Consider the following 17,116-nt stretch of genomic DNA (forward strand, 5'->3'; position numbering starts at 1 on the left):
AAGCAATATCCACAGCAATGTTTAACCCAAAGTGGTACCAAACAAAGATACCTTTGTTTAACAAAAGTGGTACCTTTAAGTGGTACCTTTGTTAACAAAATTAGCAATTGGTAAGAACCTTTGTCTAGAGTTTGCTTTGAGTTACCTGAATAGGAGAGATAATTTAGAAATCTTTTTTATTATTATTGTACTGAAATAACACAGTATTGGCATGATAGCAAAAAATTGTGAATATTTTAATCTTTTTTAAATATAGCCCTTACACCAAGTTTCAGGAAAAAAAAACACATTTTCATTTACCTTCACAATCTTCCTGTGAAAGTCTTCTGCATTTTTAATATTGAGATGAACTGAGGCTTGAGGTTAACTGAGTGCCCAAGGCTTTCCTGCCAGCCATCACTTGACTCAAGGCTGAGATTCAAAGATACTTGTATGCACTCAAGAGTATGAATGGACATATGTTCCCCAATTTCCAATTCTTTCCAACTCTTCTCAAGGTTTCCACTGATAGCATCGATGACCTTTTATTTCATTTCATTTCTGTACCACCCAATACCTGAAACTCTCTGGGCATTTTATAATAGTTGGCTGCTTGTACTTACAAGCCTCTAGACAACTTTGCACTGATTGTGCAAGGATCTGTGATATGTCCAAGGACTCAAGGATGCTTGAGGGGGGGCATTCTTCTATGCATCACATTCTCACTTTAGTCTTACCTGTGTTGCAGATGGATATTTGCATAGGACTTTAGTATTACAGAATCCAAAGTCCAGAAATGACTCAGAATTCTCTGTGGCAGGAGAATTCTTTACACAAATCCACTCCTGGTTGTCTGAAACATGCCTCAGTTCAGAGGTATCATTTAGAGGAAAGGGGATCATTTTGTTGTTTTTACTACTAGCTTGCAAGTAATGCTTGCTTCCAAGTGTGAAAGAAATTCCTGCAAATCATCCATTGTAAGTCCAGATTTACCTTTTGTCAACCCTGTTTTTCACAGGTGCAGGGGTTCTTTGCTTTTTTGCATTTGTCCTCCATATATCAGCTGATAAATCTTCTGAGCTACACTCTAGATAAAATTGTCACTTTACTCCAATAATCTTAAAAACAGTATGAAGTTAATCTAAACATTGGGAACAATGACTTCCTTAAACTCTGTGTTCCACGTATAAAGCAACAAAGGGAATACTTAATCCTAGTTAATCTACTTCCCTTTTGAAAGAAATTGTTCAAATAAAATACATATCACATTCTCCCAGGATTAGCTCAGATTTCAAATAACTGCTAGTTTGATGTCTTATGCCTGTGTTTTTAGAACACATATGTCAACCTCGAAAAGACTGGCAAGACATGAACAGCCTTTTTACACTTGAAAGGCTTTTGCTGTTAAGACTCAACTAGCTAGCAACTGGATTGCAATCCTTCAGGTTTGCTTTGTTGAAATTCTGTGTCTAATCTTGAAAGAATTGTCATGGGTGTGCTAAGTATTCCCCCTCCTGCCCACTCTGAAATAACAGATTTTCTCTTAAGGACCTCCCCCCCACCACCACAAATGTTTTGGAACCTGGGCATGTTTCTTCCTTTCAATGGACAGACGAACAGACAGCTTCCCCTGTGGCTATGTCTCTTAAATTAAACCTCGTTTGATTTTCAGATGCTTTAAGACAAAAATCCTCAAAACCCTTCTGGCATTTAAAAACAAAATATTGAGTAAATACTGTGAAATCAGAGCTTTGTTTGCCATTTATTTATTTACATTTATTTCCTAATTCATGGAGAACAAGGTCCATTATCGCTTCTAGTCATAATAGCTATGTATTACCTACAATATCAGAGGCAATACTGGTTGCTGAGGGTGCTGTTGCACTCATGTCCTACTTGTGGTCTTCCTGCAGGCAGCTGGGTGACTACTGTGGGAATAGAATGCTGCACTGTTTGTACCTTTGGACGATCCAGCATGGCTGTTTCTGTTCAGGGAATATATATAGTTTCTCTCCCTGTTTATTTTCACAAGAAAAATCACCCAGTGGAATTCATAGGTGTGTTGGGTGGGTTGAACCAGGGCTTTCTCAGTTCCAAACTGTAACAGTGCCCTGGCGCATAATATTCTCAAGACCGAGTGAGCACAGATAGTGGATATTTCTTTTAAATGACATTTCCCAAGTTGAATTGACTGAAGCCAGACAAACAGAAAATGTGATAAGTGACAATGCAGTTGGTAATTACTAGAATGTGATAAGTGTCAGAGAACTTTTGCTAAGTTTTCTTCTATCTCTATGTAGGTTTCCAAATCTGGGAATTCTGCATGTTACAAAGAAGAAAGTTTTGGAAACACTGGAAACACGCATGATTGATGCCTGTAAAAAGGGCTATAATCCAGGACTTTTAGTACACCCTGATCTCAACTATATACAAGTGGAAGGTGGTGGGGAGAGACAACTATCAGGTGGGTGAAGACTTAATATAATTGAGACCATTCTAGCACATGAATTAATGTTTCTATCAGCTGTAGCTTCCAATCTTTAAGACACTCTTCATCCAAATTGCTTTTAATAATTTTAGATAGATTTTTATCTTATTTGTGTGTGTGCGTGCATGCTTGTTTCAGGGAGTACTTAGTGCATAATCCCTCCATAGTTCAATGAATTATTTCTCCAAGGGATTTATTTTAGTAGGTAAAGCAGCTGTGGATGGCTTCAAGTTGAGTGGAGGACTAGTGGAAGCCCTTTTCTTCTTTGTAGGGTGTGGGGAGCAGTGGTGTGTATGCACATGTGTGCAAGTCGAGTGAACAAATGGTTGGATAGGTAAACGTGCATGTTTATCTGTAAGAAACATAAAAGGGAAGGTAAATATTCCCCTTATTTCAATACCAGTTGTGTTGTCTATAGCTCTGCCTTCAGTGCAGGAATGTTTCATTGTATTCTTGTACTTTACATCAAATTATTGTTATTTCCAGTAAAATATTTAGAGCACATCTTGATTCTTTTTCTGACATTGCCATCCCACCCTCAAACTCCATTGTCTGCCACAGAGCACCATTACAGGCACAATGTTATAATTCAGATGCTTTTATTTGGTTGCAGAGCAAGAGAGAGAAATCATTCATCAGGCAGCAATTCAGCAGACAAAAGAGATGGACCTCAGTGTTGTACGTCTCATGTTTACAGCATTCCTTCCTGACAGTACTGGAAGCTTTACAAGAAGACTTCAACCTGTCTTTTCTGACCCGATATATGATAGCAGTGAGTGCCTTGTTCCCTTTTCATTCTGTTCTGTAAATAAAGCCAATGGACATTTTGTTTTGTGTTTGATTATGCAGATAGTTAATAGAGGCTGATCTTCCATTTAACATCCTCTGAAATGTTCAACATGTCAGATTTTTTTCTGAAATCAAAAATTACTATGTAATAGAACATTACTATGTTTACATTACTATGCAAAATTACTCTCTAATTCTCTGAGAATCATTAGAGAGCCTTTTTTGGCAAGTGGGGTGGGATATAAATGCAATCAAAAGAAAAGAAAAGAAAAGAAAAGGTGAATAACCACAATGTGTAAACATAATTTGACCAATGGGGTGGGATATAAATGCGATCAATCAGACAAACAGACAGACAGACAGATGGTGTATAACCACAGTGTGTAAACATCATTTGTATACTATGCAAATGATACACAAAACAAAAAGAGGATAATTTAGGGAACAGTTACATGTGGCATTATGAACGCCATTTATACAAAGTCATACCAGTTGAACCTTTTAGCTTTCTCTTGATGCTTCAATTGCACAAGGTATTAATGACGTTCAAAGAAATAACAGGTATAGCTCCTTAGACCTGCCAAATGACAGCATGCTTTTGACTGAACTGTGTAAAATATCTTTTCTGTCAAGGGTTTTCTTTGCAATCCAGTTATAATGTTTGAGGGCTCAGGCATATAGGAGATAGTCCAAACAGTTCCCATAATATGTAGAGAGCTTGTTGAAAGACCTGATAATAGAATTCAGTTGCAATCAAGGTCCTGATTTGAATGCTTTGTAGTCATGATGTATTGGCTCCACCAAGGTGTGGTTTCCTGAATATGTAAGCTTTATGTGGTATTGTGGATATACCAGATCATGTATTGGACATTTTTGAAGCACCATATGGTGAGACCCCTGAATGTCCAATGTATAATTGGACATTGTTCTGCCAGTCACTCTCCCATCTTCATCCCAGACTAACATTCTGTGAGCTACAGACTGGTAAATCTACTCTTGCCCTGAAGGTCTGCAATGTATGCTGTGATAGTGATGGACCACCTGTATATCTGAGCACCCCAGTCCCCCTGTGTAAGACCTGAATATTGCCTATAAAAGCTGGCTAATTACACAACAACAAAAAAGTAGTTGGGCTCCAACAGACTGTGTGTGTGGAAAACCTACCAACCAACAAGTTTTCTGTTTGGAAATAATAGTTGTGCAACCTTTCATCTTTTGGTATTCTATATCACAATAGTAGGCACTACATCTTTGTTTTGTGCATACATTTCATTTTTGTTCCCTTCTTTGGCTCCCTCTAGATCACTGTACCTTGTGTTAACTTCTCTTGCAAGAAATATAGTTCATATATGACCATATCTTGATAATAAAGATGAGACAGATCCTCCAGTAGTCTCTTCAGACTTTTAGGAAATTTAACTTCATTAAAGTTGTGTATATTGTCATGGTGGATTGTATGGGGGAGGAAAGTTTTTATTGCAGCAGCAACAACAAATTATTTGACTTAGTACTTCCTGATTATGACCATCAGAAGCCCCCAATGCATCGAACTTGAAAATTGTACGAATGGATCGGACAGCAGGTTGTGTGACAGGTGGAGAAGAGATTTACCTTCTGTGTGACAAGGTTCAGAAAGGTGAGAACTCAAGTTGCTTCAATTACTTTATAATCTTGCTGAAATATGATAGCCACTAAGTGTTATTCTAATGTAGTGATTGGAATGTGAGATTAGAACTGGGAAGACCTGAATTCAAATCTCCATTTAACCCTAAATCTCACTGGGTTCCTCTGGACCAGTTATCATTTTTCAGCCTAAACTACTTCATGGGCTTGTTGTAAGGATACAATAGTAGGGTACATAATATTCATGTAGAGTACTCAGAACTCCTTGGAGGAAGATAGGGCAAACATGCAATAAATACATACAAACTAGCTATCACAATACCATATTGCTTTATTTTGCAAGGATTTAACATGATGATGAGTGAGAACCTCATGCAGTTAAATAACATGGTACCTTTCTTATATTCTGGAGTATAGTCCCCATGATCCCTGAGCAATGGCCGTGCTGACTGAGTATGATGGGAATTGTAGCTCAAAGCATCTGGAGGGTACCAGGTTGGCTGCCCCATGATACATGAATAAAACTTGGTCTCATAGGCTGGACTTTTGCAAGGTTGACCTAGAGACCAGATTTATCATGTTGAATTTTAGAGGCATTTGCCTTAATATTCTATAATGTTGAATATACGTGTATAATATTCAAATAAATCATATTGCTTCTGTTTATTTATTGTTTGTTTATGTTGTAAGCCATCCTGAAACACTGTTAAGGATGGGGAAGAAATAGTGTAAATAAATAAATAAAGTTCTTGACTAACGGTGATGGAAATAAAAGGAATATGCAAATAATTAGAGCTCAGTGTTCTGTAGCATATTTGTGTTCTAGATTTGCAGTGTTCACTGCCAGAGGAGTAGGCTGATGTCTGTGATGTTAAACAGCAACATTTTTTCCATTGTTCTTAGAATTATAGTTGACTTATAAGTTGAGTTATACTTCACTTAATCAAAGTGAACAATATAATCAATAAAATACATATTTCTAATTTTGATTTAATTCTGCTTTTGGAATGTATTCATGTTTATTACAGAATTTGGTTATATTGATATTGACATTTTGTGAGTAATTTTTCTGAAGGCTGAGAAAGTCCTTCCTGATCCAAGAAAGGGAAGTGAAAGTTGTGTGTTAAATGCTTAAAATGATATCTGAGTAAATGGAAACCCCAAATATGGGGGTTTTCCCTTAACTTCAGGATGATTTTTGCTTTTCACATCATTTATTGAGATCCTTTTAGTACTAGAGAATCAAAATGTATGCTGAAGAACCTAATAGAGTTTTCCTGAGAAAAAGACTCTAGATTAAAGGATGGGAAATAAACACACATCTATCAAAATTGTCCCCGTAACTTAGAAGGGTAAAAGACTTCTTTGGCAAACACTCAAGAATGGAAAACATGGGCTTCTGTTTTACAGAACTGATAGCCAGACACAATACCCAAAGATCTGCAGGTATTCCAGTGTACTCACTGAGCTGCCATATAAGCCTGCATGCTTCTCTGTATGCATCATTTAGAATCCATGCTTATGGACAAAGGCTACACAGTAAGCTCCAAGGCATGCAAGTAAAAGAAACTGGAGAGCCAAAGATTAATGTTTCTCTTTATACCAGCAAATGATGTAGCAGAATAACATGCCTGCCTACGTCTGTGTCAAAAATGGCTGAACAGCCCTGTCAAATAAATAAATAAAAGTTACTGGAATTTGGACAACTAGCTGTCAAACATAAAAAGCTTTTCCACTTTCCTGAGCACAAAGAATCTCAAGAAAAGTTGATAAATGTCCAAGACATTAACCTAGACGATCTTGCCATGTTCAATTGGCCATTCCTTTTCACAAGCATAGGTCGTTCATGGGTTTATTTTTCCTTGACAGCTTGTCCTTTAACAGTTGCCAAGAAAAAGCAAAGTGAAAATTAAACTTCTTTGTAGCCTCTTTAGTAAATGCCTGTGATGGGCATGTGCCACACTTTGACAGTAGACACCTTCTGCAGGATATTGCCCAGGCAAAGATTTCAAATTTGGACCCACACAAGTGCAGATCTGTGCATGTTCATGTTTAATTAATCAGCTGATTAATTAAAAGAATAATCACCTGTCAGATGCATCATGGATGTTCCACTAACAACTCATCCTATGAAGCTTATTGTCAGAGGGGTTGTTGTGGCAAGTGAATTAGCCCATTGTCTTGATATCTACTTAAGTGCATTACATTTATTTATTTTAAAAGTTTATATTTTACTTTCCTTTCTATCAGGATCAACAAAGTGGCTTAATGATATAAAATATACCAGGTTAAAAACTAGAATAGAGAAAGGATGGACTGCCCCACCTTGAATCCATGGTTACAGTGTTTAGTTTCCTAATTTAAAATAAAAAGAAAATCTTTTGTGTACATGTAGAGTGCAATCTTATGTATGCTCAGAAATAAGTCCCACTGAATTCAATGGAACTAACTCCCATACAAAGTGTGCATAGCATTCCAGCCTTAGAAAACTAGCTAGTGAAGAAATATTATTATTGTGTGGAATCTAAAGGTGCTTGAAAAATGTATGATTTATTATGGAGGCCACCCATTTAAGACTCCATGGGATAAATAACTTGGACTTGCAATTGCTGAAGAAAAATTATATGTAGTATATGTGCTATGCTGTGCTATCCTATATATAGTATATAAAGTTAGTCTTTTAGGGGTGAAGTCCTATGGCTTCCTCCCTCCTGGGAGGGAGGGGTCATAGGTTTTTCAAGCTCCAACACCAGGGTCCTGCAGCCTCAGACCTGGGTCTCTGAAGGCTGAACCTACGCCCCTCACCCATCACATCTTGTATGGAAAGGACTGCTCCAGCTGCCTCTCTTTGGTCAAAACTGGGCTTCAAAAAGGACAAAAGCAGGTATTCTAGGGACAGGCAGGAATCTTAAAATAATTCTTACTGGTGTCCCAGCTGCTTTCCCTCCTACTTTCCCTCCTCTGTGCTAAATCTTGACGGCTGAAAATGCCCATCTTGTGTACATATATGGAATGAGACATGGCAGGGATTGTCACTGCTGCTTTTGCACCATGCATTGGATGCAAGTAATCCTCTGAGTTTGGATTGGATTGTGCCCTTAAGATTAGACTGAAAAAGATCCTACAGAAACCCCCTTCATATTTGTATCTTCCCTCTCAGAAATACAACATAAAGTGTATCTTGTGGGAACCCAACCCCAGCACAGATGAATGAATGTATCATTTTCATATGCAGTGGGACTTTCCACATGCTTAAAAAAAAGAATATTTTTATTTTGCTAAATCTGATTATAGCTTGAGTTTAAATTCCTTATTGTTTCTATGAGCCTAAATAATGATAATAAATTTGTTCATTGTAGTCAAAGTCATGTGGATACATATTGGAAAAGCAATCTGTCTCATTGTGCTCATGAATGGCTGTTTTTAAAAATGGATTTAGTAGATGGAAGTATACATAGGAGATCTGTGAAACAACTGAAACCATTATAGCAAACAAGTTAACAAGTATATTGTCTGGAATGGTAACTCCAGACATGTTCTGGATAAAGGATTGTTTTTTGTTATAGTAGTAAATGCTCTCGCTCTCGCTCTCGCTCTCGCTCTCTCTCTCTCTGTGTGTGTGTGTGTGTGTGTGTGTGTGTGTGTGTGTGAGAGAGAGAGAGAGAGAGAGAGAGAGAGAGAGAGAGAGAGAGAGAGATTAATTAGCTACACGTAGTTAAAATTTTCAAAGACGGTCTTTCTTTTGAATAGCATAATGTCAGATTTTTTTAACATTGTGATTCGTCCAGGGTTTTGCTGTGCTATACAAATGTTTGTGCTTACCATATTATCATAAAACAATAGGGCTGGAACAAGCCAATAAGACAATCAGGTTCAACTCCCTGCTCACTGCAGGTCTCCCAAGTTAAAGCATTCCTCACAGGTGATTGTTCAACTGCATCACTTAGTACTAAGAAAGGCCTCTCTTACATAGCATCCCCTGTGCATCAGTTGGTGAGGCAAAAGGGAATGGTACAGGGCTTCAGGAGATGTCCAAGATAGATTTTTTTTGGGCAGGTATGGTCCTAAACCAGGGGTCTCAAACTCAACTTACCTAGGGGCTGCTGGAAGTAGAGTCTGGGTGAGGCTGGGCCGCATCAAGTATTCCACCACCGCAGTGGTGGTGGGCCCCTCATCCCGCAGCTGGCCTGGGCACCGCTGGCACTTTGAAGGCCACAGGGCCCCTCCCCCGTGCCCTGCCCATCCCAGCAATTGGCCTGTGGGCCACGAGTTTGGGAGCCCTGTCCTAAACATACCCTGACCTCAGAACATTTAAGTTTTTTAAGGTCAAATCAAACACTTTAAACAAGACCTAGAAAGATGACAATGACATTGAACTAAAATTGCAGTAGTTTGTTTCTCCAGCTAACACCTTTGTGACCCCTTTCTGAACTAGACCTATGTATCTACCATATTAAGACAGAAGGTAACCATGACTCATAGGTCTCAATTTTTGTTTGTAATACAGATGATATTCAGATTCGTTTCTATGAAGAAGATGAAAATGGTGGTATCTGGGAAGGTTTTGGAGATTTTTCACCCACTGATGTACACAGACAGGTATGTCACATTGGAAAGCTGCATTTACAGTTATGTGCACAAACATTATTAACTTTGATTAAAGCATAAACTTGTTTGCAGTATGATATAATCAATTTTAACTCTGTTACCTTGAATTCCGGAATATGGCTGCCACTAAGCAAATGAAAGGCAAGTGTTTCATCTCCTGAACCAAAGCTCTCATCTCAATTCAGTTTTTATGCTGCCAGTGGTTGATTGAGCCATTGCTCAATCATTGCATTGAACCATTAGCAGTCAGGAGGAAGTCCCTCTGGTTGCTCTTTAGAAATAAGTGATCTAGAAACAAAGACATTGCTTTGATGTTCTCAGAAAAATATATAAACATATTGTCCCTGACAACCTGTTTCCTGTTCACCTACAGTTTGCCATAGTGTTCAAAACACCCAAATATCGAGACGTTAATATCACGAAACCAGCATCTGTTTTTGTCCAGCTACGGCGAAAATCTGATCTGGAGACAAGTGAACCAAAACCTTTTCTATACTATCCTGAAATCAAAGGTAATTTGCAAGTGTTGATAATGAATTGTCCATGATGGAAGGCATCCCAGTTTTTAGAATGTCACCTATCTTCAGAATTTTGAATATTTTGTAAAAATGTTGTAGCAATTCCATTATGGTGGTTCCTGTGGTGCATCGTGTCCTGGATTACAATTTCAGCCATTTGTGTGGTTCTCTGCCCACTGAGCAGCATGGATTCAATGATAAGTTCAGTCTCTATGGCACATACACTAGCAATGGCAAGCCTCCTTTGGGCTAAGCTTTGAACATGTTAAAGACAGTAAAACTATTTCTAGAACCTCAAGTGAAGTTTCAGTGTTTCTCTTACAAATGTTAACCAAGTTGTTGTTAGGCCAACACGTGTGCTTGAAATGAACCAAACCTGCAGTGAACTTTGAAAAGGTTGTAAGTTTTGGCATGTAACATGCGACAACATGTACATGAGAAGGACAAATGAGGGAACAATTGAGTTCACTGTTGATAGCTTGTTATCATAACTGGCAGGAAGTGATGTGTACCAGGGAATTTCCAGTTTAGCATTGAATTTATGAACTCTGTGCACTTCTTTTTTTAGGATTAAAAAACTTTGTGGTGCATGTTTGAACTTTATAGAAACTTTCAAAAATTCCCTCACACCTCCAGATTTATCCTGGGGTTGGCTGACTATATGTGTATTATTGGGGGAAATGCCCAGATGATAAATGGTCTACTTTGGGGGGGCATGTCTTTCATTCACCCATTATAAATATCCATGGTGTATTCTGTTAACTCTTTCCTATTAAATCAATTGGATAGTGTCCAAACTTGCAAGTTGCGTATTTCTTTTATAGAAATTTTACTTCTTCGTTTGTCAGCATATTCAGAGTATATCCAAATATGGAACATTTTGTCTAAATTCTGCAGTTGTATGCCATGTGTTTCTGTGTGTGTGTAGTGGTTAAACAGAGAAAATCTATGCATGGAAAATCTTTAAGGAAGCATCACTTTCAGGGAAAATAATGAAGTAATCTTCACTTTTGCTGTCATACTTTTAGTACAGGAACAAAGGAAACTTCCTTATACCTGGTCAGAGTGTTTGTCTATCTAGCCCAGGATTGGCCGCTGTCACTAGAAGTGGGTCTCCAGAGTTTCAGGCAGAAGTTATTCATACGAACTGCTTTTTTTAAAACTAGAGATGCTGAGCACAACATGTGCTCTACCACTGAGTTATACTCCCTTTCCTCACACACAAATTTTAGCATTCTTTTATATAGTCAGAGTTGTACTTAGGCTAGTTCAAAGCAATGTATGTGTTCAGCCTTTATCAAACCCAGAGTTCCTAGTTATATGCACATTTTCTCTCTTCCTGTTCTTCCCCATTAGACTGGTTCCTGTAAGGTTCTTTTTCTGATTTCTTTGTACCACTCCCTTTTCCAATCTCCATTTGCTAAACTCAGTCATTCAGCCTGTGGCCTTTTCAGGCTTCTTCCTCCTCCATTCCTAGACATCTGTTTCTTCTACATTTCTTAGGCTATTGGTTCAGCTCTTTTTATAGGGTCAGAGTCAGAAATCCTTGAGCCAACCTTCCCCATTGTGATTATTAGTGTAGACAGATCAGCTGGTTCCCATTGTTACCTTGCCATTTAGAGTGGAACAGATGCAGGTGGAATTATACAATATATTGGGCTATAATTCATGTTTTGCCCTAACATTTTATATGCTTGTAGAAGAACCATAGTGGATTAGATAATGCACTTTTATTAATTTCTGTTGATGCATACAATTAGATGTTTAATTTGTTTGAAGTTTGCCTTGATTAAGTTTGCTAGTACAAGATACTACTTTATCTACCTTGTGTTTTGCTCATATCCTGGTATAAGCGCAAGTGCTTGTTTGCTTAAGATTAATTGAAGGTACTCAAAGTAAGTAAAAGCCCTTGTGGAAGAGGCTTGGACATGTACAGAGTGTTCACTCTTATCTGCCTATCTTATGACTACCACTGCAATCAACTTTCTCAGTTCTGCTATTTATCTCTATGTAGCCTTCATATCTTAATTTGCTTTTTCATATCATTTTATCTCCAAAAGCATACTGACATCCAATAACAAATGCATCAAAAGTCACAGGAACTTAAAAATTTGAAAGGAAATCTGCATATACTTTAGGTTTCTGCCCTGGATTGGAATCAAAAGAGTCTCTGAAAACCTTGTGAGCATTTTTGCATGCACAAATGTGAGCCATGGATCACACAGAAAGAAAGGGAGGAGATCTCCAATGCTGAAGAATAATTTTGTTATGTCCAGCATGCTTTGAACTGAGTTCTTCCTCAGGATGCACTCTTTGATTACAATTGCCAACCTGGTATCAGACCACTGCTATCATTTGCATGTGCATCAGTTTCCCCAGATGTGCCCCAAGCAGTTTGCCAGGCAGTCTGATTTCTTAGAAGGTAGGCCTTCCAAAGACCCTCCCTGATGCACATGAGGTCTTTCCATTAGTAAACTAAAACAGCTATTTTCTTTTATCCACTTTAACCACTTTATTGTAATAAAATCTGAAAACTCTACTCAGCGGTGCAAATCTTAATCTCTTCTAATTAACTTGTTTGATAACCTGCTGTCTTGGAACAGAAAACCTTTATTTTGGTGGCATCTCTCACCCTGTTCCTTGATTCCAAAAATGCAGATAAAGAAGAGGTGCAAAGAAAACGACAGAAACTCATGCCTAACTTCTCAGATAGTTATGGCGGAAGTGGTGCAGGTGCTGGAGGAGGCGGAATGTATGGAGGAGGCGGTGGTGCTGGAGGTGGTGGTGCTGGATCTGGTAATGTGAAATGGCAACTGATATGAACATGAAGATGTTTGTTTTGAAAATTATCCCTTACATTCCATTTATTTATTTATTGCATTTATACGCCGTACCTCTTAGCCAATAAAACAGTACAATTTAAACAGTAAAATTGTAAAAGAATAAGAGAATAAAAGTTAGAAATAAAAATAATAAAATTAATCGATTTCCAATAAAACCATTTAAAACAGTGATTTATAATAATAAATATTGTATGGCGACAGACATTCAGCATGGCAGCAGCAACAGTAATATACCAATAAAACCACTCACTCACCCAAGTGATTATGAAATAAAAATTTGGCTTTTTATTTGACTCCTAAAGAAAATGAGTGAAGATGCCTGGCAAATTTCTTTCAGTAAAAAAAAATCATAAGTGGGGGTGCTACAACAAAGCAGGCCTTTCTAGCCATCTCCTGCTCCTCACATCATTGAGAGGAGGGGCCTGGAGAAGGGCCTCTGATGAAGACTGTACTGAGTGGGCAGGAATATGGAAATGGATAGTCCCTCCGATATCCTGGCCCCAAGCTGGTTATGGCTTTGTATGGTAAAGTCAGCACCTTGAATTGGGCCCAGATGGCAACCAGAAGCCAATACAACCTGTGAAGGACCAGCCTAATGTGCTCACAAAAGCCAATCCTTGCTAGCGAGTATGTGACCCTATTCTAGATCAGTTGCAATGTCCAGACCATTTTCAGAGGCAATCCGACACAGAGTGCATTACAGTAATCCAAGCATGAGATATCCATGGATGACTGTTGCAAGACTCCACTCATCCAAGTAGGGATGCAGCTGATGCACCAGCCTCTAATAAAAAGCACTCCTGAATACTGAGTCCACCTGAGAAACAAGGGACAACTTGGGATCCTTGAGTACTCCAAGGCTGCAAACCTTGTTCTTTAAGGAGAGTGCATCCCCATCCTGGACAGGTTGAAAGTTCCCCAGTTGAACAGACAGACTTCCCACTAACAGTACCTCTGTCTTGTCCAAATTGAGCTTCAGCTTATTGGCCCACATCTAGTCCATTACTGGGCTCATACACCAGTTTAGAATGGTCACTGATTCACCTGGATTAGATGGAAATGAGAGGTAGAGCTGAGTGGTCTCAGCATACTGATGACACTTCAAACCTCCAGATGACCTCTCCCAGTGATTTTATGTAGATGTTGAAAAGCATGGGGGACAAAATAGAGTCCTGCAGAACTCCTTTGCACAGAGGCCATGGTGCAGAGCAATAGTCCCCCAGCACCACCATCTGGAGAGGGCAAGCCAGGTAGGAATGGAACCACTGCAAATCGGTGCCCCCAACACCCAACCCAGCCTACCTCTTCAGAAGGATACCCTGGTTGATGGAATTGGAAACTGCTGGGAGGTTTAGGATGATTAACAGGGTCACACTCCCGATCTCTCTCCCAGCAAAGGTCATCCCACAGGGTGACCAAGCCAGTTTCCATTCCAAGACCAGGCCTGAAGCCCAGTTGAATTGGATCTAGATAATCTGCTTCCTCCAGGAGTTTTTGTTGCTGTCCAGCCACAACCCACTCTATCACCTTGCCCAGAAAAGGGATGTTAGCTATAGATCTGTAGTTATCAGCCAGTTTCAGGTTGGAACTTTTCAGGAGCAGTGCAAGCAGCAGTATTTTTAAAGTGGCCAGCACCACTCCTCTAAAAGAAGAGTTAGCTACCTCCTGAAACCAAGCACAAGTTCCTTGTTTAGATTTCTTGATCAACTAAGATGGGCAAGGATCAAGTAAGTAGGCCATGGGCTGGACCAACACAAGCATGCTGTCCACATCATCAGGCCACTAGAGCTGGAATTCATCCAATAGAATGGGACCAGGCAGGGCACTGGACACCTCTGCCAATGGAACTGAGATTACTGTGGTGTCCAAGTGACTGTGCATCTGAACAACTTTATCCTTAAGGTGTCGTGAAAATTTGTCACAGTGGGCTTCCATTGGTTCAATCAGATCTCCTTTTGGGCTGGAGTATAAAAGACTGCAAACCACATGGAAAAATGAATGACACTGGTGATGCTATTGGCAATAAAGCACCTCCTTGCCACCTTCACCGCCATGGAATAAACTTGATAATGAGCAATAAGCTGTGTTCATTCAGATTAGCTTTGAGTTCTCCTCTGCCTGAGCTCTAGTTATCTTCCCTCTTACTTCATTGCCCTCAACAACCTGATCCTAACCTTGCCCACCATTGGAATGCAGCACCCCAAACCTTCTCCAAAATTCAATTTGGTTCTCAACCCAAAAGGTGGCTCTCAAACTAAAAGATACTCTTCCTGTTGATCCATACTATTGTATCGAGTCAATTTCAATATTACTTGAAAATGCAGGCCCATTAATAGCCTCTGTATATTGATTCATAGATCAAATGTAAAGACCATTTTATTTCACGTAGGTTCTGTTCATTGGAAAAAAATATGCAATAAACCTTTGCATCACTAAAACAATCCTCACCTACTTCCATACACACTTAGCTTAAAAATGTGATGATTTCTGTGGATTTTAAGGAAGTATGGATAATCAAAAACCAGCTGTGATTTCAAGCATTGCTGTCTACTTAAGGCAGGACTTAAGATATGAGATATGATGGCATGGGGTTATCATTTTCTTTATGAAGTGCCTTCCCCAAGTGATTGATAGTATTACCTATTTCTTAGATAAGCTGTCTTAAAATCCCCAAAGCATTTGTTTGTTTGTTTTTACTGAATATCAGAAACCTCTGCCTCCCATTTCCTCTGCCCTCTCCCAGAACTATGGGAAATCTCGTATCTTTGACAGGAGATAATAGATTTTCCCTGCCAGAAATTTCTTCCTCTGATCATTAGGGAGGGTTTCGAAAAGGCTAACTGCAGCATGGAGGGACATTTTGGAGGATGGTTGCCACTGAGGAGGGAGGAACCAACATTCGCTTCCCCACTAACCCTAACCCTTATACTAACCCTTGCCTCACAAAATATTTCCTCCAACTGCAGTCTGCTTTAAAAGCCTCCACTGGGGCCAGTGAGGTGCTTTAATGGCTAGCTTTCAGCAGGGAGGCATCTTCATGAGTGAAGAATGTGTCGATCTGTATGGACATTTGGGCAAACATATTAGGCCAAATACCAGCAGTGGGATGGTCCTCATTTTGGGCTTTGGCCCTGCCTACTGCTGGCATGCAGCCCTTCATGTGACTCCCCAAACCCAGTTTGGGCCCAAAAGGTCTCTCTGCATATGCTGTATAAAGGCAAGACACTGCAAGAGCATGTTGTAGGTTCCTTTGCTGTTTTAAGAAAATAAATGAGGAAAATTTAGTGGAGGTGTCAAGTTTTAAGTTATTTTAATTATTTATACTCCATTTTTCTGGAGGTCCAGCAGGTATAAACAGGATTCCCATATATGCTCCCATCTAGGCACTTATCAGGCTAAGGTCCAGTTAACTTCAGCTATGTATTGTACCTTGAGACTATGCTGTGGTCTCTAGCAGTCCACGCAGCACTGGATTGTTAACTGATCGTTGGCTTGCAAGTATTTTGTTTTTAATCTCATACGCTACAGTTAAGGACTGATCTATTGAATCGATATATCTGTTTGCTGTTTTTAGGATATGGATACACGCCGTATGGTTTTTCTGGTTATGGACCAATGCACTTTCATTCCAGCACAAACAAGGCTGGTGCGGGAATGAAACATGGTAACTATCAAAGTAGGTTTTTTCCTCTTTCCATTTTTATCTCCATTGTGTTTTTCTCTGTTGTGTTTATCACAAGCTTTTAATATTATCACTGTACAATAAACTGGATTTCTCATGGGACTGATAGTCTGTTTAGATCCATTTAGCACCATCCATGTACAAGGTGTTTACAAGGAATTGGACTGACAGATTTCTAAAGTCTAAATATAGAAACCAAGAAAACTGAAAAAGGAGTGATAAACAGAGATAGGAGGAATGTGCAGACATAGATATAGATATATTGTAGTTAAGCATAGACGATTTAGTAACAAGAAGTCAGGGGTAGGTTGGGGTTCCGTTCCTCATAGGCCACATACTAAAACCAGCAGAAGGGAAGTCAGAGCCAAATCAGAGCTGGTGGTGGAGAAGGACCCCACCTGCCACTCTCTTTCTGTTCACCTTTCCACAGAGCAATTAGGCTTAAAAAATAACTTCTGGTCACAGTGCACAGGGAGGAAAAGTTTACCCTTCCTCCTTTTGCTGCTATTGGAATGAAATGTCCTCCCACCCTTGCATAGCAATAAGGCTTAGAAAAAGGTCTTCCACTGCTGCTAATGGAAACATT

The 17,116-nt window shown here is 39.2% G+C and overlaps 1 protein-coding gene across 14 annotated transcripts in view; it reads left to right on the forward strand.

The window, feature by feature from the left end:
* Window positions 1-17,116, forward strand: part of NFKB1 (nuclear factor kappa B subunit 1) — an 84,198-nt gene that overhangs the window by 46,976 nt on the left and 20,106 nt on the right. For 12 of the 14 annotated variants that reach the window (XM_044428832.1, XM_044428839.1, XM_044428836.1 and 9 more), the window contains 7 exons: window positions 2,280-2,443; window positions 3,081-3,239; window positions 4,788-4,892; window positions 9,387-9,478; window positions 9,861-9,999; window positions 12,664-12,801; window positions 16,423-16,524. In XM_044428832.1, coding sequence (XP_044284767.1) covers window positions 2,280-2,443; window positions 3,081-3,239; window positions 4,788-4,892; window positions 9,387-9,478; window positions 9,861-9,999; window positions 12,664-12,801; window positions 16,423-16,524 — 899 coding nt within the window. The remainder of the gene's footprint in view (window positions 1-2,279; window positions 2,444-3,080; window positions 3,240-4,787; window positions 4,893-9,386; window positions 9,479-9,860; window positions 10,000-12,663; window positions 12,802-16,422; window positions 16,525-17,116) is intronic. The other 2 variants (XM_044428831.1, XM_044428833.1) reach the window with 1 other exon arrangement.

This window comes from Varanus komodoensis, unplaced genomic scaffold (assembly GCF_004798865.1).
Source record: "Varanus komodoensis strain SLA01 unplaced genomic scaffold, ASM479886v1 scaffold2, whole genome shotgun sequence".
NCBI lineage: Eukaryota > Metazoa > Chordata > Lepidosauria > Squamata > Varanidae > Varanus > Varanus komodoensis.